Here is a 22,301-nt window from a genome sequence, read left to right as displayed (position 1 = left end):
CTGCCAGATGCCTCCAGCTGTGCACACACAAACGTGTTCATGCAATTTGTGAGCACAAAGCCCTCGAAAATGTCTAGTATTTGCATGCACCTTTCTATAATGTGTTATGTCCGCAATCTAGTGTTAGTATTTGATCCAGTTTTGGCAAGACTAAGTCAAATTCCAGGAGAACTCCTCAAATATATTGTGTTTTCTGGTTATCACAACCACCTCTGATAGAAAGTAACTCCACTGGCCCTTGTAGCCCCAGTGACAAGGTGATTCTCTAGCTTGTGCATGATCTGGTAAGAAATGTTGAGTCTTTTGCCTGCCTGATATTTTTGTGTTTTCTCTGATGTGAACCATGTTCAGTGTGAATGCTTGTGTGTTCAGTATTTGTTAAATGTTAATATTTTACTGGTCTTAATTTTGTGTTCTGTATGTATCCCGTGAAAGGAGGTCGCATAATTCCCCAGTGGAATGGATTTCCCAGAAAGATCTTTGCCTTTGTCAGTAAACTCTAGCTCTGTTAACTAGTACAGACATTTCGGTAAAATTAGCTGTTTAATCCCTGCTCTTCATATGAAGGAAAACAATCACTTTAGCTCTATGAACTGTCAGATTGTGTCTGAGAGGGAAATTACTAAGACATGAAGTGGAGAAGCAACAGAGATTCTCTCAGTGCAAAGTAATTAAATCAGTAAGTAGTCATGGTGTTAAAATACTAGTTTCTCAGATTACAAAAGTGCTACGCATCACTGAGTATCTTCTTAAGGGATGTATGGCAATTCCCCTTGTCACCTCTCTCGGATTTCTGTCAAAAACTTGAGAGAAAATCTTGTATTTCATATGCTTTTTAAACCACATATAACCTCTAAGGAGACAAAGAACGGTCTAAGATTAGCACAGAGATCTCTGGGGATGTTTCAGTGTTTGCTTTTTCTTTACTTTGCCTTAGAATTCCTGTGTAGTCTCATGTAAATCATCCAATATGCAGTGACACAGCTTCCCCTTGTCTCTAAAGTATGATTAAAAGAGCTGACTTTATCTGAGCACCATTTCTGAAGCATCAGATGAAGAATAAGCTCATCCAGTTAAAAGATATGAAAGCACAAATATAAACAGACCTGATTATGTATTCTAAATGTGCTGTTTCCTTTGAAATTGTCCAAAGAACTGTATCAATACTTTCTGCAGAATAGAGCCCAAAATTTAAGGATTATCATCGAAAATCATTCCTTAACATCATGATGTAGATAGCTGAAAGACCTGGAACATCACCTATTAATTCACATTCAGCTGTTGATCCTGATGATCATCAATCATACCCCACAATGAACTGTAACTATTTTTCCTAAAAGCTGAAGTTCGAGGAGACAAAAAGTCAATTTTCTTTAATTTGAAAAAAGAATGCATAGCAAATAAACCAGCTGTTGATCAATATCGACAGAATACCCTTTTGATTTAATATCTATGCATGGATCTCCCTCCCTGTAAATGTTAAACTGCATTTCTGCCCTGCATTCTCTTTTTCCCTATGTTTAGAAAACCTGTGTCAGAGGCACAGGAGCTGTTCTCCGTGTGCATCAGAATGTCTTGCTCTGTGCTTGAATTATTTACGTCTTAATGGCTTTTAGAAACAAAAGTACTAACATTTAATAGATTCCCTTCCCTCATGCTATAGCAATAGAAGCCGCATGGATAGTCTTCAAGCCGTCTTTTCCAGCACTTGCTGTTCTACCTTTACACTGCATTGATGGGAATATGGAAACATCTTGATGCAAATCACAAAAAAAAAAAAAAATCCTGATGGTGGTGAAACATACAAAACAAAACTTCAAAGATTTAAACATCTGTAGTATACAAACACTAACTTCTCTTGCATCCTTCTCTTGGTATGATTTGTGAATACCATTTGCTTTATAATGGTAATTCTCTCGTGACTGCCAACCCAGTTTGCACCATCCCAGAAAGCCATTGTTTAATGGCACAGGTTTGATTTTTAGCTTTATAATTCTTTACTAATGCCATCAAATGTTTTTCTTTGATTGGTAATTGGATTTTTAGGCCTATTAAAGCAATCCTCTGTTGCAACAGTTGTTTCCACAATTGTTTTTCCATAATGCAGTGTATCATTGCATATAATTCCAAATTCATTAATTGCAATGGAAGAGCCAAAAGCATAGTGTATAAGTAAAATATAATATCGCTTATCTTTTTGCAGTTGGATCCTGAAGCTAGTGTTGTTCTAAAAGAACTTCAGATGAAACTTAGCAACGTATTGGATGAACTCAGTGTAACATATGCTACGAGGTAACAAATCTATTTTACTGCAAACCTTAAAGAAATACTGCTGTTCAAAAACCTGCCTTCTTGATTAATTCTGGGTGGTTGTTTGGAGTCCTGAGGTAGAGCTTGCTTCTGCCCTGAGGAAGTGGAGTGCTCTGCTGCGTGAGTCTGTGTTTAGACTCTGAAACATAAAGCAGTAACCTCACCGTAACTGGAAAGAAAACTGGAAATGGTCAGTGGGCAGGCAGGTGTTATAGAGCTGAGGCTGTCAACTCTTGCTCTGCTTTTTGGAAAACAAAAATTAGTTCTTGCCTGATGTTGTTTTAAACTTTTCTCGCTGACCATGTTTCTATTTTTTTTATATTTATTTCCTTCCTGAGACTGACAGCTTTTTCCAGCTTGTTTGTGAGGTTAACAGTGTTAGAAAGATGGCTGACGTCAAGAAAAGCCAATGCTTTATTGGTGGGTCTGGTCCCAACGATTTACATCAGCAGCATCAATAAGCAACTTAGTGTTGATTTTAGCTCAGGCTTTGAAGTGTACGTGGAGAAGTTTCCCATTTTTCCCGTGTTTTACCATGGAGATTTGCATTCTCTTTTTCTGATTAGCCGTATAGCTGGAACAGCTTACTGCCTAATTATTATGTTTCTTTTCTCTCATAGTTAATTCTCCCTCACTTTCCTCAAGTTAATCTTTGCTATTTAACTTTTCACATTAATAGGCCTGGTATATTTATGGCTTCTGTTTTGCATTTCTGTTCATAAATTAATCCTAAACCAAATCAATTCATCATAAATCGATCCATAAACCAAATTACCATGTGTGCAGGGCTTTATTCTGCCTCTGAAATGTTTACTCTGATTAACTGCTGTTCTACATTGTTTAAATATATCGACTGCAGACTGTATCACATCAATGACACTACAAGACTCTACCAGATCAGTTCAGAAAAGCTGAATAGATGCAGCTTGAGGACCAAGAACTTGTTCACACTAACCTTGAAGTGGAAAAGATTTCTTCTAGGAGGGAGAGTCTAACTACATCATAGTGGGTTAGGGTTTTTTTGTGAGAGAATATTTTAAACAGATCAAACGTTTTAGCTCTGCCTAGCTGCAAAGGAATAAGCCAAGCTTCTGATGGCAGAGGCTCCATCTGAAACCCAGGAAAAAGTGAAACTGAGCCAAACAGGGCCAAATCAGTAGAAGTTTTCTACTTGTCCTCAAGAAGAATATCAAAGCTGGGTTCAAAATAATTTGTAGTCACCTATTCCTGTTTTGCTTTCGCACAAAAATAAAATCTTGAGAAGTTCTTGCTCACTGGTAGTCAGCTATCCCCTAAACTACTTATTCTGATACCTCTATTGCTTTCAGAAGATAATTACTTGGAACCCCTACAGAGGCATGAAAAGTGGAGACAAAAAAGTCAAAACACACGTACATGGTTTAGCTCTGTGAGCTATAAACCTTAGGAGGAGTTATTTTCGATCTATAGCACCTGCAGGATCTTGTATTTGTGATCTTACCATCACTGCAAAAAAGATTTAAATCTTGTTGAGGAACATGTCACAAAGTGATAAATGTTGTTAATGTTGTTCTCTAGCCCAGAGTTCTTTCATTTGCGCTTTTTCTTTTCCCCATCCTGCAGTTTTCAATTAATTATTGAAGATTGTGTAAGACAAATGAGCAATGAACTGAATCAAATGAGAGGAAACGGCAATGCCGCAGCCAACAAGAACAGTGCAGCCATTGATGCCGAGATTGTGCTTCGGCCTCTCATGGATTTCCTGGACAAAACGTAAGTGTGGCAGAAGGGTTCGTGTGGAAGATTAGGAACAGGATGCTGAAGTCAGGCTGACTTGGATGGGGCTGTGCCGAGAAGACATGAGGAAGGGACTGAGCCAGGCAGAGAGCAGAAGCCGTTATGTTTGATGGGGAGCCCTTCTTTGAAGGATGCCTGCTGTGCCTTTCTTGCAAAGCCAGCGTCTGGAGAGTTTAAGAGGCAGACAAATCGGTTCAGGCTTCCCAGCATCCTCCAGGTTCTGTTTCCTCCCAACTCTGCTCTTTCTCTCATCCCTGAACAAACATTTTCAGCCCTGACCAGCACCCACAGATTCTTTTCCCATTAAAAAGAACATACTTGGGGAGTGCCGAGGAGCCTCTCTTTGTCTTCTGGATTGTCAAGTTGTACAAATCACGTCACTCCGCACTCCACTATACGATTAGATAGTGTCACTGGGGGTGGCCTGCAGTCCCAAGCCTTCGGAGTCATGGATCCATGAAGGTTTGGTTGGATGCCTTTGACAAACTGCTGTGCATCTATGAAATTTTGGAGTTGATGACAGGATTTTGATTTTTCTTTGGGAGTTTAATTTTTCTAGGCTTCATTTTATAAGGGCTTTGGCAATTACATGAATTTCTGTACAGCCAGCAATGGGCAAATGCTTATCTAATGTACTTGATAAGTTTTGATTGGTTTTGCGACACTGTCAGGGCCATTGCCTGGATTCCTAGTCTGGAAAAATTGTTTAAGTGCTTTATCTATACATCAGCCTTTTATTTTTAGCCATCTAGATAGACCTAAGTGTTAAGTTACTAGAGGGGTATATCTTGCTTTAAAGCAGTATGGGTTTGAATTGTAATTATCTTTGAGGTAAGATGTTTACTCCTAACACAAGTCTTGAAGAAAAAACAAAAGTGTTTATATGCTTATATTTGCTATCCTAAGCTCATCATTTAAAAAAATGCATAAGCTGGATTTTACCTGTCAGGTTTGATTCCAAATAGCTGTTCCTCAAAGCTGCCTTCATAGCTACTTTGAAATTTAATTGAATAATGACATCATAGAAACAAAAATGTGTTTTAAATTACTTTCCAAACAGAAAATACTCCTCACTACAGGAATGTTAAATGGAATTTTAGTAGATGCTAAAGCCACGCACAGAAAATAAAGATGTGAAAATTAAAAGGAAAAAACAACTGCTAGAGAATATCACCTTTGTTACAAATATATATTGATATTAGGATTATAGAAGTGTTATATTCATATGTTTGGGGGGTTAGTTATTTCTTAATTAGGCTTTTATTTACGTACTTACTAAGAATAGGAATAGATGCTAGAAATATGAAGTGGCATACTTATAATGCGATATATGTAATGGGTTTAAAATAATCTTTTTTTACATTACTAGATCAGACATAATTCTGTAAAATTACCCATTTGTGTGATACCTTGAATTTTTTTGCCTGCGCCTGAAAGCTGCAGCACTTTATCCATGGCACTACTTATTCATTATGATACAATATCATTTGTGAATATACTCTTAAATAAAGTAAAAATCTATCTAAGTATATAGAGATTGTCCAAAACTTTAATTTTACTATTAGGAATGGATAGTATGATTGCACAAATATGCCAGTATATAGAAATAAATGCTTCCAAATGGCAGCCCTGAATTTGTATTAGCTGTCAACACCTAGTTCTACATCACAGTATAAATATAGAATACTAAAGTAGACATTTGGGTTTTATTTTTAAGACATAAACAAATTATATACCAAAATTTCCATTTAGGGACTTGGTAGTGCTAAATTGTATCATCCATCGAACTTTATAACTCATCATCATTTTACATTTTTAATAAATATATATGAGTAATATATTAAGCAATAAATTGGCCAGTGGAGATTTACATGATTTTATAATCTGTGAGTCTTTTTTTGGGTTTTTTTTTTTACCAGAAGTATGTACTAATAATATTACAAAACAACTAAACCATTGAGAAATATTTATTGGTGGAGAAAAGCTAAACCATAATGGCCGTTAATCTGAGTATATAGTGATGCAGCAGCTCTGAAGTCTTAATGCTACTTTTGGAGACTGGTTTGTGTTTTGTTTTATTCCAGTTTAAGTATCTCTGCGAAAATCTGTGAGAAGACAGTTCTGAAACGGGTTTTAAAAGAGTTGTGGAAGTTAGTCTTGAACAAAATAGAAAAACAAATTGTGCTTCCACCGCTGACGGACCAAACCGTAAGTTTCCAAGCGGTAGTTCACCCGTGTTAAATAAGGAGTCTAACATATACTGTGCTTAATTAGGTGTCTGCCAAGGGGTCTGATACTACCCTTTTCTGTACCTTGACCAGAAGAAATCATGTATTGATAACGTGCGGTGTGTTGCTCTCCAGGGTTTCAAAGCAGTGTTGCTAGGTTGCTCTTCTGCAGCTGATGAGGAAAGCCTTGCCCTTTCATGTACTGCCTGCCCCAACTCAGAGCAGGTTTTAGGAAAGCAGTCTAAAAGAAGGCAAATCACTGACTTGGTAATTATGCTTCTAGTGTTTTATTCCTCTTGACTTCATGCACAGTAATACCAAGAGTGTTCCTTGCCTTTCCCAGTTGCACCACGAACTCAATTGCTTCCATTTCCGCAGCTTCCAGAAAGTCAGGAATGCTCCATCCCATTCTTCTGTCCTAACTCCTGTGCCATTCCTCATCCTGAGGCAGAACTTAACATCAGGAAGCTCAAGCCAATTTTAGCTCTGAAGTTCTGGGTCAGTTTAATAGCAGGTGATAGGAGGCCCCCTTCGGGCAGGACTGCATTATCAGCCTGAAAAGAAGAGAGAAAGAAACTAAGTTAATAATTCCCCATCTTTACGACAAGCTGGTTGTGACATTGCCATCATACGCCTTTGGGAAACTTTACTCTATACATCCTATGGTACCAGTTAAGCTGCTAAAAATTTATTGATCGGTATCCATACGTTGAAAGTATATCAATAAATCTTATTATAACATACTAAAGGTACATGAGAGAACATTGCTGGAGAGGCAAGAGGAAATCTAAGAGAAAAAGTATAAATAGTGTTAAAGTAGTAATGAGCTTTTGAACATTCTAGACTAGAGCCAATCAAAAGATCATAGCCAGGACTCCATTCTCTGAATTTCTTCATGTTTACTATACTGCTCTTGTTTACTATGCATAATTAGAAACACCCTCTGTTTTGATGAGTGACTGTGTCAAATTTATATTTCTGAGATTATTATTTTGCCTTTCAAGTATTTTGGTGCAAATTTTATCTGCAAATACATAAGTAGCTTTTAAATTAGCTAACTGCATTTAAATCATGTGCTAGGAGCATTTATTAGCTTTACGCAGCATCAGTTGTTACACTCCAAATCATAAAACAGCATGGGTCATAGTTAAGCGGTTTTTTCTGTTGCTTTTTTTAATTGGTTGCCAAGAATACAGAATTACCTATCAAAGACTTAGTAAACCCACTTGGACAATAACACAATATGTTTCAGTCAGGATAGTAAAACATTTTTTAAAACGTTTTCCCCCACAACTTTGAATGTAAACATTTATTTAAAAAGAAATAAAAATATTTTAATCCTTCAACCATATTGAAAATTAACTTTCAACTGCCAACTGAACACAGATTTCTGTTCATCTGCCTGAATCTGTAAGCGCCTCTATTGTCCTTACTGGTGCTCAGAAACCACGCCAAGCAATGAGCTGTGACACTGATGTTCTAGCCCATTTCAGAAAAAGCTTTTTCTGATCATTAGATTAGCAAGTGGATGCTTAATAAAGTTATGGGTGTACATCTGGAAGGCAAAACTTCCACGTTTCAGGCAGAACACAGAAAAGGGTGGTGTACAAGCAGGGGCAAGGAACTCTCCTTCTCTCTCACCCATCTGAAGAGTTTTCTGGATGGATGTTAAATTAGTTAGTGGCCGAAGGTAAGAAGACTTTTTTTTATCACCCAGTTACTGATGGAAGGCAGAGGCCTCACCTGTCACGCAAGACTCTTTGAGATCCTTTTAAATGGTGACAGCTGGAATTTCCACAAGTGCTTTGTCTCCATTCTTCATAAAACTGCAACAACCCTTGCTCCACACATGCATAAAGAAACACAAACCTCAGACTAGAAAATGTGTGCAGCATACTTTTTTCTAAGTTTTGCTCAACATTTGTATAGTAGAAGTACGATATCTTAAATATATAGTCTGTGATGATTAAGGAACTTGAAAAATAGATACAAAGATTACTGTATTAGGCTCTAGGGGCGCTTGCTATATCACATGTGTATGCTACACTTCACTTCACCAGACATTGTTTTTCACTAGTAGTGGCTTCTATGTCAAGTGTCCCATTTGGCAGCATGATGAAAGATGTGTGTAGCTAGTTGGATTTATTGTGCCACTTCTATTTACTGTTGAACACATAATTAAACAAAATCAATGAAAGGTAGGATACTGTAAGACAAATGTGTCCCTTTTGTAGCCTTGACTATTACTTTCTGTCTGAGTGCGACAGGCGCAGGTTTTATTTTTCATTTTTCATATTTATCGTACCATTCTCATTATTAATAAATAATGAAAATTTAAGCTTTAGTTCTATACTACTTCTTTTGTGATTGAACCATACAGAGGCAAAATTATTTCTGCAAATGGAAACCTTCTGGAACAGAAAAAATTGGTTTGTATTGTGGTATGTAAGTTGGACTAACTTTTTTTCTGGCATTCAGGCATTCAGAACTGTGTCTTGCTGAACTACCAAGTAACTGCAGTAGCAATTATATCTCTTGGAGTGATTATAATAAAAAACGTGAGGATGGAATTAAAGCAGAATTTTGTGTGTCTAAGACAAACACATAGGCCTTGGCCTTTGGTATCATGCCAGGATTTGGCTATTTTAAAATATCTATTTAACTTACTAACACATTGATATCTTTTCTTTAAGGAGTAGTTTTGGTTCAACAGTTATGCTGTGTGTTACTCAGCTAAGGGTTTCACTGTAGACAGTTAAGCTTTTGCAGGTTCCTTAGGGCTACCCACTGCCTGTTATGATTATTTATCTTAGCGAAGCACCTGAGAGCTATAATTATGGATCAGCATCTCATTGACACACTAGAAGAACAATCTCAGTGATAGCTTAAAAATATGAAATACAAAATGAGGTAGCAGACAGGAGCACACAAAATCGCTATCAGCAGCATATGCAATATTTGTATGAAGTATAGGATACCGGAGGAAATCATGCTGCAGGCAGGCAACTACTTAGCCTTATAAACTGGATGAAAATATGCCTCATGTGTAATTGAAATTTTCATTTGGGTTTGCAAAACAGTGACTTTGGCTATTGTCCTAGCAGAAAATAAGATCTGGTTGACATAAAAATCCAAACACGCTGTAATGAGTCTGTTTCCTGAATTTTCAATATGATTACAGGGGCCCCAGATGATATTCAGTGCAGCCAAAGATCTTGGACAACTGTCAAAACTCAAGGTAATGAAGCCAAACAAAGCTGTGAATGGCTTGCTCTAATGAAAATAATAGATGAAATATTACCGACTGCAAGGCCAAGCCTCATGCCTCATTCTTATGCTTATTTACTATAATAAGATTGAATATGGCAGTAACTACTCATAGATGAGTGATGATTTTACAGCCTCATCAAAAACAAATTAAGAGTAAAAGACTCTATGCTTGTATAGTGAAGTGATCACTGGATGGGTCAAGAAGATATCAATCCCACGTTGCACAACTAGGCCTTATTAAGCATTAAACACCACCAAAAAACAAAATATGAGATCTTTCTGTTCCCTTCTGGAATCAGTTCTGAAAACAATCTAAGGTGGGAATACCAGTGATTTTTTTCTGAATATTATTTATGGTATGTATTGAAACACAGCATGACCTCTACAATAAACTCATCAGCACAATGTTACTGAGGTCCACAACACCCTCGATGGAGACCTTAGACATGTGAGACTGATGGTAGTTGCTTGCCAAACAATTTTGCCATTAGGATTTCAGATTGGGGCAGAAATGTGGTAATTCATAGAATCATAGAATAGTTTGGGTTGGAAGGGACCTTAAAGATCATCTAGTTCCAACCCCCCTGCCATGGGCAGGGACTTTCCACTAGATCAGGCTGCCCAATTTATGCTTGTTCAGTTCAGTAGTTGTTCACTTTGCTAGAGGAGTTAAAAAGTTACCTGTGTAAATAACAGAATCCTATTTTACACAATTTTGCAGTATAGTCACTTTATGACTCTTAGTTATGTTCTAGTAGGAAACCCTTTTTTAAAAAAACAGGCAGCATTAACAAACATTAGTTAAACTGTGAGGTTCATTAATAAAATTAACTGTTTGAGTTGTATAGTATATGTATTTAAACTTAAAATTTAACCTTTTCCCTGCCCTCCAGGACAGAGAAATAATACATCTTAGGAAAAGAAACAAAAGCTGCAGAGATGCTCGGTATTAAACTGGCTCTTTTTCCCTGTAACCCATGCTTTCAAGAAACATGATTGCTCTAGGTTATAATCTGTTCAAAAAGAAGTCTGAAGTTGAATTAATCCCTGTTAATCAAAGAGGCTTGGGGGACGTTTGGCAGTTTTGTTTGTTTATTTGTTTTTCCAAGAATAGACAGGCCACTATACTGTCTCTCTTTCAAAACCAACTGCAGTCTTAACTTGCTTTGCAGGACCACGTGATTCGAGAGGAAGCCAGAAGCCTGACCCTAAGGCAATGTGCAATAATGGAAGTAGCACTAGCTACTATAAAGGTACGGCTTTACGTGTTTTTCTGTTCTGTACTGGAGTGCCCGAGAACACTGGTGACATAAATGTCAGATTCTAATGCAGAATGCTCCCTTAGAATCATAAAGATCGCTTTATTATGCCAAGAACCATTTCATCCTAAGTTCCTTGTATTGACTGGAAAGCAAATGTCTAATAGCCTGCTTGCAGAGAAGTTAGAAAAATTGTTCTGCCAGATGCAGGGAGAACATGTACAGGATCCATTAAAGGAACAGAAGTGACCAAATCTTACCAGATTCTTGTGTTCCTTTTCCGTTTGGAGTTAGTGCAGCTGATGCAGCTGGGCTAAATCCTTATTATGTCACAGTGTAGCCTCTTTTTCTCCCACAAAGGAGACACTGACCCTGAAAATTGTGGTTATTCCTAGCTGCACTCTCCTGTGAACATGTATGATTTTATACACAGCAGAAAACGAGGCATTTTAATACCATGCATTGGTAAGCACTGCTCTAAATTCAATGTCCAGTTGATTTTATCAACTTTTTGGAGTTTGGAACTCACCATCTAATTTACTTATATTCCTAAATAATTTAATTTAAAGTTGCCATTCATTTATTCTGCACATTGGTTTCCCTTTTCAGTGTAAATAAAAAATTCATCACACCCCTGTTAAAAGCACTTCTGTATAAATTAATTTTTATGCTTACCAACAGCTCATCAATGCAGATGTTGGTAATGCATAAAACTACTTTAGAGAAGTCTTTGCATTGCAGTAAATGTTTTACATTAGATTTTTGAAAGGAACTGTATTAGAGATAATCCATCCCACCTCACCTGGTGCTAATCTCATTACTAGAATTAGCAACTAATTTATTGGTAGTTGATAAAGTAACTGTAGGATTTGACCTCTCTGGAAGGTTGAAAGGATCTAGCCATAGGCCAGATGAAGGATTCTGAAAACTTTGTTTTCACTTCCGCTCATTTTATGGTTATTCCCTTACATTCCTAAATGTAAAACAGATTAAATAAGTCCTTTTTTTCATTATTAAAGTATGGAGAGCAAAAAAAAAAAGTTGTTCAAAAATTAAGTAGCTGATTATTGTAAGGAAGGGATTTCAGGGAGAGTATCTCTGTGCTTGCAGGGGTTTTTATTTTTTCTTTCATTAGTCTAATTTTTACTACCAAAAATTAATTCACTGAGCAACTTACAATTATAATTTAATAGACGAGGGTGTCATTAATGCTTTGAAGAGCATAAAATAAAGTAATAATCTTTCATCTTAAAAAGATGCTTATGCTCTATACACATTTCTGTTGTAAGCAAATATGTTATTAGCAATTATATTTTTAGCTTAATTTGCAATTTACTTTTAGGAGAAGTAGTTTTCTGGCCTTAGTTATCTCAAACTGAGTTATCTCAGCTATCTCATTATCTCAGTCCAGAGATGACATTCATTGATAGCATTGTTCTAGTTTCTGGTTTTGTCTTCGCGAGCCCTGTAAACCCAAGCACTCTATAGTGTGAAACTACCTCATTGCTGCGTGACTTGGGTGGCATTTGTCGCGTTTCGGCTGAGATTGTAGTGGCTACAGCATTGATTTTCACATCCCTGACATTATGCATTTGTGTCTCTACCTTGCATTTGTCAGTATGACTTTCCAGCCTCTTTTGAAACCCCTCAGACTGGAGCATGAGTAGCAGATGAACTATTTTAAGACATACATCTCTAAAGCACAGGTATCCAACTGAATCTGTAAAGTCCTGTTGACTCCTTTTTTTCTGTACTTGATTCCATCCAATAATGATATATTTATATTAGTGGGTTTGCATGCGAATTTTGCCAGTTATTGGCAAAAGAAAAACAAAAGCAAAAACTCAGGAAAACTATGGTCAGTTGTCTCTGTTTCTTTAAATGTTTATTAGCTTTCCTGGAGCTTTTAGACCTTTATAGCTGCTGCAAATAATGTTTTATTGGGAGACCAAACTATAAGAAAAAAATATTGACAGATTTTAGCGCTTACTTATAAATTAAGACCCTTGGTAGAATCGTGAGTGCGCTTTTATACAATTAAGACAATAGAGCTTTCTTTGGATCGGACAATTTGAAATACTTTGCTTGGAAAGATAAATATTACATGTAAGTATGCAATGATGAGAAGATTTAGGTGGTTTAGACAGAATGTCTTAAATTGACACTAGCTGCCCAGATAGGATTAAAACAATATAAAACTTTTCAGCCTGATGACTTCAAATCCTTTGTTTTGCCCTGCAGCTATTTTTTCCCTGTAACAATCAGTAACCATCAACACAGAAATGTAAATTATAGTTATGAGAAATACATTTATGTTTTATCTCTTGCAAAACTCTTGACAGTCAAAAGGTGAAATGTGTAGGCTAATGTGCAGCGGGGATGTATGAACTGTAGGTCTGCTTGTCGTAAATATGCTTAGGATAAAGCATTTAGTATATGTGTGTGTAGGGGAACTGAAATACACTTACATGTATTCCTTTGGCAACACTCCAAGAAGGCAGGGAGAATAGATTCTGCTACAGTTCCCAGCATTCCCTGTATCGAGCTTTATACAGCAGTGATGAAGATCGCAAAAGGCTTTGCAGAGTGTTTGAACAAAACGCTGATTTTAAATTCCTGTAACTAATTTATCTTTTCTTTGTAGCTCAAGCACATTGTTCATCAACCATTGTCTTGTATAAAAACTTAGGAAAACTTCAATTTGGGATGAAGAAGGGAAGAATCTGTCCCGATTTTTATAACTAAACTTTTGGATTGAGAGACATAATATAATAATTGGAATAGTTTACGTAGCGTGGCACCAAAGTGGTAAACATTTTGTTCCAAATCTACCTGTGCCTATAGATCAGGAATCATTGTTTGTTTAAAATATTTATTCTCATTTACATTTTCTTTATATATTTTTTTAATTTTATTTTCAAGGGTAGTACCAGACAGTGACCTCCTTTTCTCTTCCATCCTTTTCATTTCACAGTCCAGGAAAGCCAGTGGCCGCTCAAGGATGACATAAACATTTACTGCATCTCCACAGTAAAACAGGTCTAAGTTGGAATTAAAAATTACAATTGCCATGAAAACTTCTGTGGAGTTTCTAATAATTCCCCAAGGCAGAACCACAATTTCAGGGACAAATGGGATGCAGTGCTAATCCAAACCTTCATGTTCTAGGATCTTGTCTTTTAAAATTTAAGCAAAATTCCCCATTCCTTCAGAAAGAATGTATTCCTTACTTTTGCTCTAAACCATGTCTTAATTTTAGAGATTCTTTTCCTTAGACAAAGAATTAAAATTGATTTTACTCTCTGCAACTTAGGAGAACCCTGCAAGAACAGGGTTGACAACACGAAGACCAAATTTAAGTTTTATGGGGTTTTTTTTCACACGTCTTATATTTTTACCTTTGGGAAGCAGCTCTGTAGTAGAGATGATGACAGTTATATCAACTGCTAGAATCCTAAGTCTAGAGTTATTGTTAAAAGTCTGTGTAAGATTTTTACTTAAAATGCTACATCTGTAACTGGGGTCACTCTCAGATGATTTGCCTCTCTGAATGACCATATCGGTTTCCCATTTTAGCAATATTTCCATGCTGGAGGGAGTGGGCTGAAAAAGAATTTCCTGGAAAAGAGCCCAGACCTGCAGTCCCTGAAATACGCTCTTAGCCTTTACACACAAACTACTGATGCCTTGATAAAGAAGTTTATAGACACTCAGAAGTCTCAAAGTAAGTGACCTGTAAGAAAGGTGTAAGTGCATCAAATTAATTTAAATGTTATGAATGATCGTCTGCCAATCACATTCTCCAAACACTGTGGTATTTTAGACTTTATTGTCACGAATTTGCCCTTGTGATCTTTTCCCACATCAACTGCTGCTCTCAGTCAGTGGAGCTTATCTGAGGGCAGTGCATTTATCAGCTTGTCAGCTCTCCAGGAAAAGCAGGTCCCATAGCACTATGTATGAACGCTGGATAGTGGAGTTACTCATAGGAGCACTCCACACACAAACACGGTAAATTCATAGAGTACATTGGAAGCTCTAGATGCTTTCAGAGCTGGAGGATAATGATTACTAATCACAAATAACTGCAAAAAGCGTGTCATATCCCTGAAGGTTTGCTTTTGGGATTAAGAACAATAAATTGGGAGCAACACGTCCTCAATGTAGCACACTGATTGCACATTACAGAACCCACACTTCCCCCAGGTCATCTGTGGATTCAAAAGGAATATAGGGCTTCTGTAAAATAAAAATCATCATTTTCCCTGTCTAGATGTCTCTGCTTTCAGTATTCAAATTCAAAACCATCCTGCTGAAAATGTCACATCATTTTTTATGCCTGCTTATCAAAATTCAAACTTTCGATACTTTTCCAGAGGCAAAGCAAGGCAGAGGACGTGCCAGAGTATGATATTAGGTATACTCTGAATTTGGACGTCAGCAGCACTTGAAGCCACTTTTTTCTGCACAAGAATTTTCATGTAGTACACAAAAAAAAAAAGAAACGTAAAGTCCTCTTCATTTAAAATATATATAGCATTAATTAATGGTGTATTTCAGAATAGGACTTTCCATGTTTTCAATAAGAGGGCAACAGCTCATGGTTATACTTTTAGGCAAAAAATCCTAATTTTCAAAAAGAAGCTATTTCTTACCATTTTTCTTATCAGTCTAGGACAGTGTTTTCACACTTCGACAGTACATACAGAACTGCCCATAGGTAATGTGCATTATATTCAAATATTTCTTCATTCTAGAAACTGCAAATTTTTGCACAATAGTACTCTATAGTATTAATCTTTTGGATGTAATAAGTATTTGTAAAAATGGCCTGTCCAACGCTTAAGATCTTTGGGAAGGAATACAAGTTCCTGATCTATAAAGAAAGAGCGTAAGAATCAGAAAAGTTTTAATTGGACAGTTAAGATGGAAATAAATTGCTCTTACCTCTGAAATACAGTGTGTTACTCACAGTATAAAAGGCATGAAACATTAGTTTTGCAGCTTGCCCCAAGATTAATTCCAAGGAAAGATTTCACAGGTAGCTTTCATACTTGACTGAGGATGCCTGTTAATAATTCATACATTACAAGTGAGAAAATTGCTATAAAGCTCTAATATGTATGGAAAAGGCTCTTTTCCCACCTCTCAAAAAAGATTAATTATATGGGTTTAGGCAGAAAATTATTAATTACTAGTATATTTTGCTTTTCCTTATATATGCTTTCATTATAACTTCAGGAGAAAAAACTATCTAGATTGTAGCTGTAAGCAGAGATCCTTTGTAAGTCCTGAACCACGAACCTGAGGTTTCTGATTTTCATCCCAGTTTCAGCCTGAGGTCTGTGTTCATTTCTGTGCACATATTAGCGTGTCTGTATTTGCACAGCAGGTATTATCAGAACTGTAGCCACTGGGAAGGAAAGTTAAGGAAAAGTGACTCACAGCTTTTCATCATCCTTTAATGTTTCATTCAAAAGAATTTAACAACTCCTTTATTACGACCTCCCTCCTCCCAACTGTGGCTCTATCATTAGCGTTTTGTTAAAATGAACTTGTTTGCAAATGAGAAACTTCCTCTGAAGAATTGTTAGATTTATATCTGCCCTCGTATTTGTACATGTAAGTAATCCATAACCCATTGATAGTTGGATATAATTAAACTCAAAGCAATGGAACAAGAATACTTTAAAGCAAATAGCATATTGAATAATGACAATGACTACTCTGAAAGAACTGTTCTTCCCTTTTTGTTTATTACTTATTTTTAAGCTCCTTAATCTTATTTTTACCTTATTTTAACTTGTAGAGTAGCAGTCTCTTTGGCAAGTAAATTATCAGTATTGTTTGGTAGGACAACCTTTACAATTTTACATACAATTAATTATGAACTGCAAACAAAATGTTGTTCCATTTATCTGAAGTCAACTTTTAATGTTAACCAGAGGGTGCCCAGGTAATCCTGCAGTGCCCTGTATTCAACCATTCACTGGAGTGTTAGCACTGCCAAAAAACATTTTGTGGAGCAGGTCACTTTAGAGTGTCCAAAACAGACACTGATAGAGACCTAAAGGATTTTGAAGAACTTGAAAGCAGTTTAGTGAAGGGAACTGCATTTCAAAGCCTGAGTTACTAGTATCTTACAGACTGTATGGTCATTGATACCTCTGCATATGAAATACAGCCAAGTGAGGATCTCGTAGCGTCAATCACCATTACCAAGCAGGTCCACTGAAGTTCAGGAGCTCTGATTGATTCTGTTTTCTTTGGACTTCTGTCAGCTGTAAATTGTCACTACTAGTAAATATACATCACCTCACACTGTAAAAGTGATTTTTTTCTACTTTAAATTCAGCTGCAGGATAACAATTTTGCATCCCTTCAGAGAAAATGGATTGTTTTCAACTTCTTTTGTGACCAAACACTTGTTTGCGCACGCTACGCTTGTGCCAAGCATGAATCCATTGTAAAATAGTAGCTCAATGCTAAGGCTGTAAAACCTATAAAACCCTTCCCAGATGCAGGAAATGGGTGTTCAGAGCCCTGTGGCTAAAACTCCCTATGGCCAGCGAACTGCTGGGTGGCAGCCAGCGAGCCAGAACATTATGTTATCAAGGAAAGCTCAAAGGTTTCTGCAGAAGACCATGTTATTTGTCCACTTGATGTATTTATACAAGTTGTCAGCCTACATCAACTCTAGGCAAAAAGGTCAAATTACAGTTCAGGCAGGACAAGCTAATTTTAACTAAACTTGAGCCAGTTCAACCACAGTTCCACAATCAAGATAAAACTATAAAAGGCAAAGGACAAACTCTTCCTGTATATTTGTATTTCATAAGAGAAGGAACAGAATCAGAACCTTAGTAAAACCACATCTATATCGATTAGCCTGTTGCAGAAACTTTCCTACTGTATGGCATATTTGACTTACTGTTACTCAAAGCTCAGACCAGTTCCAGTGATGCTTCTCAAAATTCATTCCTAAAAAAAAGAGAGTTTTCAGCCTGATGATCACGTTTTTATTGAATTAACTTCTGCCTTCATCTTCAAGATTACTTAATCTAAACGATATCATATTTAAAAGACTTATGCCTGTGGTTTAATTCAGCAACTGTCTTAAATCTTCAGTAATTTCATAAACTATAGCCTGTGTTATAAATGTTTACCTTTGGTTAGCATCAACTCAGATAATATTTGGACAAATATGATTTTCGTTTTAGCAAACTACATAAAAAGACAGCACCTCAAGCGTTACAGTGTCCTGAATTTGCTCTCATTTATTACCACTGAATTCTCCAAAGTAAATGCCACTGTTCCCTCCAAAATGTTTACTTACTGGAAATAGAGACATGTTTTTTTCTTATACATTTATAGTAGCTTAGTTTTTATAAACCTCATGAGAGAGCGCTACTGTTACTGTAAGGTATCTGGCATAGCTATGCATAGTGGCAGAACTGCAATATAATTTTTTAGCTTTACTTTAAAGAGTTCGTATTACTTAAGCAGAAAAATCAATACTCATCTAGCAGCTTGGAGCTCATGCTATGATCCCCTCTTGTGTGTTTAAATGGCTGCTGAAAAGGCTATTCTTTCACATCAGCCAATTTATATCAGATTTCTTCATTCTTGTTCTGGACAACCGAAAGCTAAAAGGGGAAGAAGCATCTGAAAACAAGAAAAGATAATAAGCAATATTGAAAATATTTACATAATGAGAAGGAGTAACCATAACAGTAACTCCATTCTCATCTTGTGAAGCCACTGACATAGGGAAGGAAAATACATGATTATTTCTATTCGCTGTCTGTTTCATTTGGTGTATTTGGATTGCCAACTATGCTAACTTGTTAATTGTTATTTCAGGTCAAACCACTAATAATTCAGTGGGTGAGATCTCTATACAGGTGGATGTCTCTACACATCCCGGCACTGGCGAGCATAAAGTCACAGTAAAAGGTAAGTTTCAAATAGTGCTTGGGGGCTTTGTTGTTGCTTTCTTTTCAAAATTAGCTAAGTAAAACACACCAATAATGAAATAAGAAACACTAAGTATTACAGTGCTTTTAAAGCTATGAGTGTGCTTCAGGTGCTTAGGATCATACTTTTTCTTTGCTCAATGTCAGCAGAAGTTAAGCTTCTGAAGGTGAGTGCTGTCTGTGCTGCTCTGCTTAGACAGCTAAAATTTATTATATGAAGTTATGGAATAACACATTCTAATATGCCAAATTATGCTTCTGAATGCCTTGCATATAATTTAGCTTTCCAAAAGCTGTAGCTAAGTTGGGTGAGAAATGACTGCACCAAGATTTAAAATGTTCCTTTTTTAAGAAAATGCTTTTGTTCTGCACAACCTGAATTCCAGAGGAAATCAAGTATCATTTAGATTAGTATAAGCTGATTTTTTATTACAGTGAAGGCAGCAGACAAAAGAGCTGTTAATGTAGAGCGTTTGTAACATATATGTGTATATTTCCTGCTGTTGTAACTGGAAATAGTCATCTTACCTGGCAGAGAACAGGTAATGATTTTCCTCGCCTTGTATCCTATAGGAAAGCTTTCATGTCATCTTTTAGTGGCTATACAAAGTCACACTGGATAATTAATTGGAGATCTTCCAATAGAATTTTCTTTAACTTTGTTTCTTCTATTTCTTTATAGTTGTAGCAATTAATAATCTAAACTGGCAAACAACAGCTATGTTCCGGCCATTTGTGGAAGTTTGCATCTTAGGTCCTAACCTCGGTGACAAGAAAAGAAAACATGGAACCAAGACAAAGAGCAACACCTGGTCACCAAAATACAATGAAACTTTCCAATTGTAAGTCTTTTTTTTGTCTGCTACTTGTATATTTTATGCAAATTTTATTAGAATTCCATGCAGTTAAAATGGTAAGAACATAAAAAACATCTTAAGGCCACCGTACGTGTCAGAGTCCATAGATATAGAAACCACCTCAAAACTAATTTCTATATTTGTTAATGTAAAGATAAATGACAATCACACAGCTTTCATTCTTACAAAAGCTGGTTACAATATAAAATTCATTTCCCTGCACAGGAATAACTACTTATATACAAATCTATTTGCCTAAACAGTTGTCTGGACTGAAATATAATTACTACTGCTAGATATCTGGGCCTTTTTATGACTGTTGAGATATCTAAACACGTAAAGGGTTGTGCACGTGTTAATATTATTTATTATTTAATCCTTAAAGCAATAAGAAACTGGAGTTTTAAATTCAGTACTTCTCACAGCACCTCTTACCCGTTTACTCCTCCTCCTTTTTCATAACTGAGTCCAATTCGTTTTCCCCTCCTTCCCCCTAGCCCTGACCAGGACAGAATTCATTTGCTCGATGCCTCACTGTGAAAAACCTTTTGAGGCTTGCTGCCAGTAACTTACTTTATTTTTGGCAGTTGATTAGAGACATGGTTATGATAACTGTGGAACTAGTTGACCATTTTAAGTACTTCCTAGGGAACGGTAACTGTTTATTTCAGATATTGAGGGAACGACAAATTCTTTGTTTAGGTCACTGGGAGCAGAGACTACACAGTCAGTAGCATCTGAGAGGTTTGCTGTGGTTCAAAATGATATTCTGAGAGGCTTAAAATAATATTCTGTTGCAGTAAAATAGAACTACAAAAAATAAACTACCACGATCACTTTCATTTTTACAAGAATTCTAAAGTATGTTCATTCCTTAGGGAAATTAAACTGAACTCCTTGTTCTAAATTTGTATTTTAAATCCATGCAGCCTTTTGAGGAGTGAAGATAAGCCAGGAGCCTATGAACTTCACCTCTCAGTGAAGGATTACTGCTTTGCTAGGGAAGATCGCATTATAGGAATGACTGTTATTCAGCTGCAAAACATAGCAGAGAAAGGCAGCTGCGCGTCTTGGTATCCCTTGTTGAGAAACATCTCTGTTGATGAAACTGGATTAACAATTCTTAGAATACTTTCTCAGAGGACCAATGACGAAGTTGCTAAAGAATTTGTAAGACTTAAATCAGAAACAAGATCTCCTGAAGAAATGGCCTAAAATACCCACGTAATGCAAGATTCTCACCGCCAAGAACATAGATACAACGCTGTTGTCCGACTAGTGCATGCATGTGCAAATCTGTGGGAATGTTTAACAATGTTTTCAGTGTTTGCCAGTACTTATGTACTATATTTGCAAGGTATGTCAAGGAGCTATATATCTTTTATACACATTTTGGTCTTTGGTAAAGTAATTGTTCCAATGAAGTGCCAAAACTAAGATTAGGAGTAAATGTCTCATCATATCTTTTTAAATGTTGATTTCACCTCATCACGATTCCTTTATTTTTTAACATTTATTAATAAATAATTAGCTTTCTAAATTGATTACAAGGTTGTCTCTGTTAAACTACTGTGTTGCTTATTCTAAATTAAGTTACCTCCCTTAATTTTCTTTTAAAAACAACGTACCTAGTTTTCTTCAAACTATCATTTTATGCAAGCCTCATTTTAGGTATCTTACTGATAACTTTTTCTATCATTACTACAGATGCAGTTACTTATAGACAGTGTTTGTAATTTTATAATTACCGATATAAAGTAATGATTTTTGCATAAAAAAATGAAAAAGGATGGAAATATTTTATGCTAATCTTTTTCCAACCTTTCATAAATATCACTGTGAAGAAATGCTGTTAAAGCAAGTTCTCAAGAAGCTGTGCTTATCAGAGTTTGTTACTGATGTTTGATATCTTGAGATAATTTTGTTCTTCAAAACTGCCAAGGTAATATCATATTTGTATTAAAAGAGTAAGTCAGTATCTGCAGAAAAAGACTGCTGTACAGTATATGTGCTTTTAAAAAAATCATTTTTTAAATGATATGGTACTGTACAAAGGTCAGTAGTTTGGAATAAGTAATGCTGGTTTGTGGTTTGTTTCTAGAAATTGTTTATGAAAAGAAAAGATGCTGTTAGCATTTTCACTCAGAGTTATTAACGTCGCTTTACATACTTAGCTGTAACATCAGTTAAGTGCTTTATTTCTTTATTTTTTTTAGAAAAGTTCAACAGTTTGTACTTATGCAACATTACTATGTATTGCACTAAAGCAAATTCTGTGTCCTGTAAATATATTTAGTGAGAAATTGTAAAATAAAGTATGAAGAAACTGCTTTCTAGTTTTGTCATTTGATATTGTTTATGTACCTGTAGGGCTTATGTACCTGTGAAGCCCATGCAGTAGGCTTACAATATACTTCTATAATCGTAGAATCACTAGATTGAAAAAGACCTTTGAGATCCTCAAGTCCAACCATATCTATCTGCTACTAAACCATATCCTTAAGCACCTCATCTACATGTCTTTTAAACACCTCCAAGGATGGTGACTCCACCACCTCCCTGGGCAGCTGTTCCAGTGCCTGATGACCCTTTCAGTGAAAAATGTTTTCCTAATGTTCAATCTGA

At 36.2% G+C, this 22,301-nt stretch overlaps 1 protein-coding gene across 1 annotated transcript in view; it reads left to right on the top strand.

Annotated features, from left to right (window-relative positions):
• UNC13C (unc-13 homolog C) overlaps positions 1-21,999 on the top strand; it is a 125,518-nt gene extending 103,519 nt beyond the window's left edge. Inside the window, exons 26-34 of the mRNA XM_069867125.1 lie at positions 2,204-2,292; positions 3,913-4,062; positions 6,171-6,294; positions 9,496-9,552; positions 10,757-10,837; positions 14,420-14,567; positions 18,707-18,799; positions 19,502-19,661; positions 20,606-21,999. Coding sequence (XP_069723226.1) covers positions 2,204-2,292; positions 3,913-4,062; positions 6,171-6,294; positions 9,496-9,552; positions 10,757-10,837; positions 14,420-14,567; positions 18,707-18,799; positions 19,502-19,661; positions 20,606-20,891 — 1,188 coding nt within the window. The 3' untranslated portion in view covers positions 20,892-21,999. The remainder of the gene's footprint in view (positions 1-2,203; positions 2,293-3,912; positions 4,063-6,170; positions 6,295-9,495; positions 9,553-10,756; positions 10,838-14,419; positions 14,568-18,706; positions 18,800-19,501; positions 19,662-20,605) is intronic.
• The last annotated feature ends 302 nt before the right edge of the window (positions 22,000-22,301 follow it).

The sequence above is a fragment of the Phaenicophaeus curvirostris genome, chromosome 12 (genome assembly GCF_032191515.1).
Source record: "Phaenicophaeus curvirostris isolate KB17595 chromosome 12, BPBGC_Pcur_1.0, whole genome shotgun sequence".
In the NCBI taxonomy this organism is placed as follows: Eukaryota; Metazoa; Chordata; class Aves; order Cuculiformes; family Cuculidae; genus Phaenicophaeus; species Phaenicophaeus curvirostris.
The sequence above is the reverse complement of the archived record's forward strand: the minus strand, read 5'-3'. Positions and strand labels throughout refer to the sequence as shown.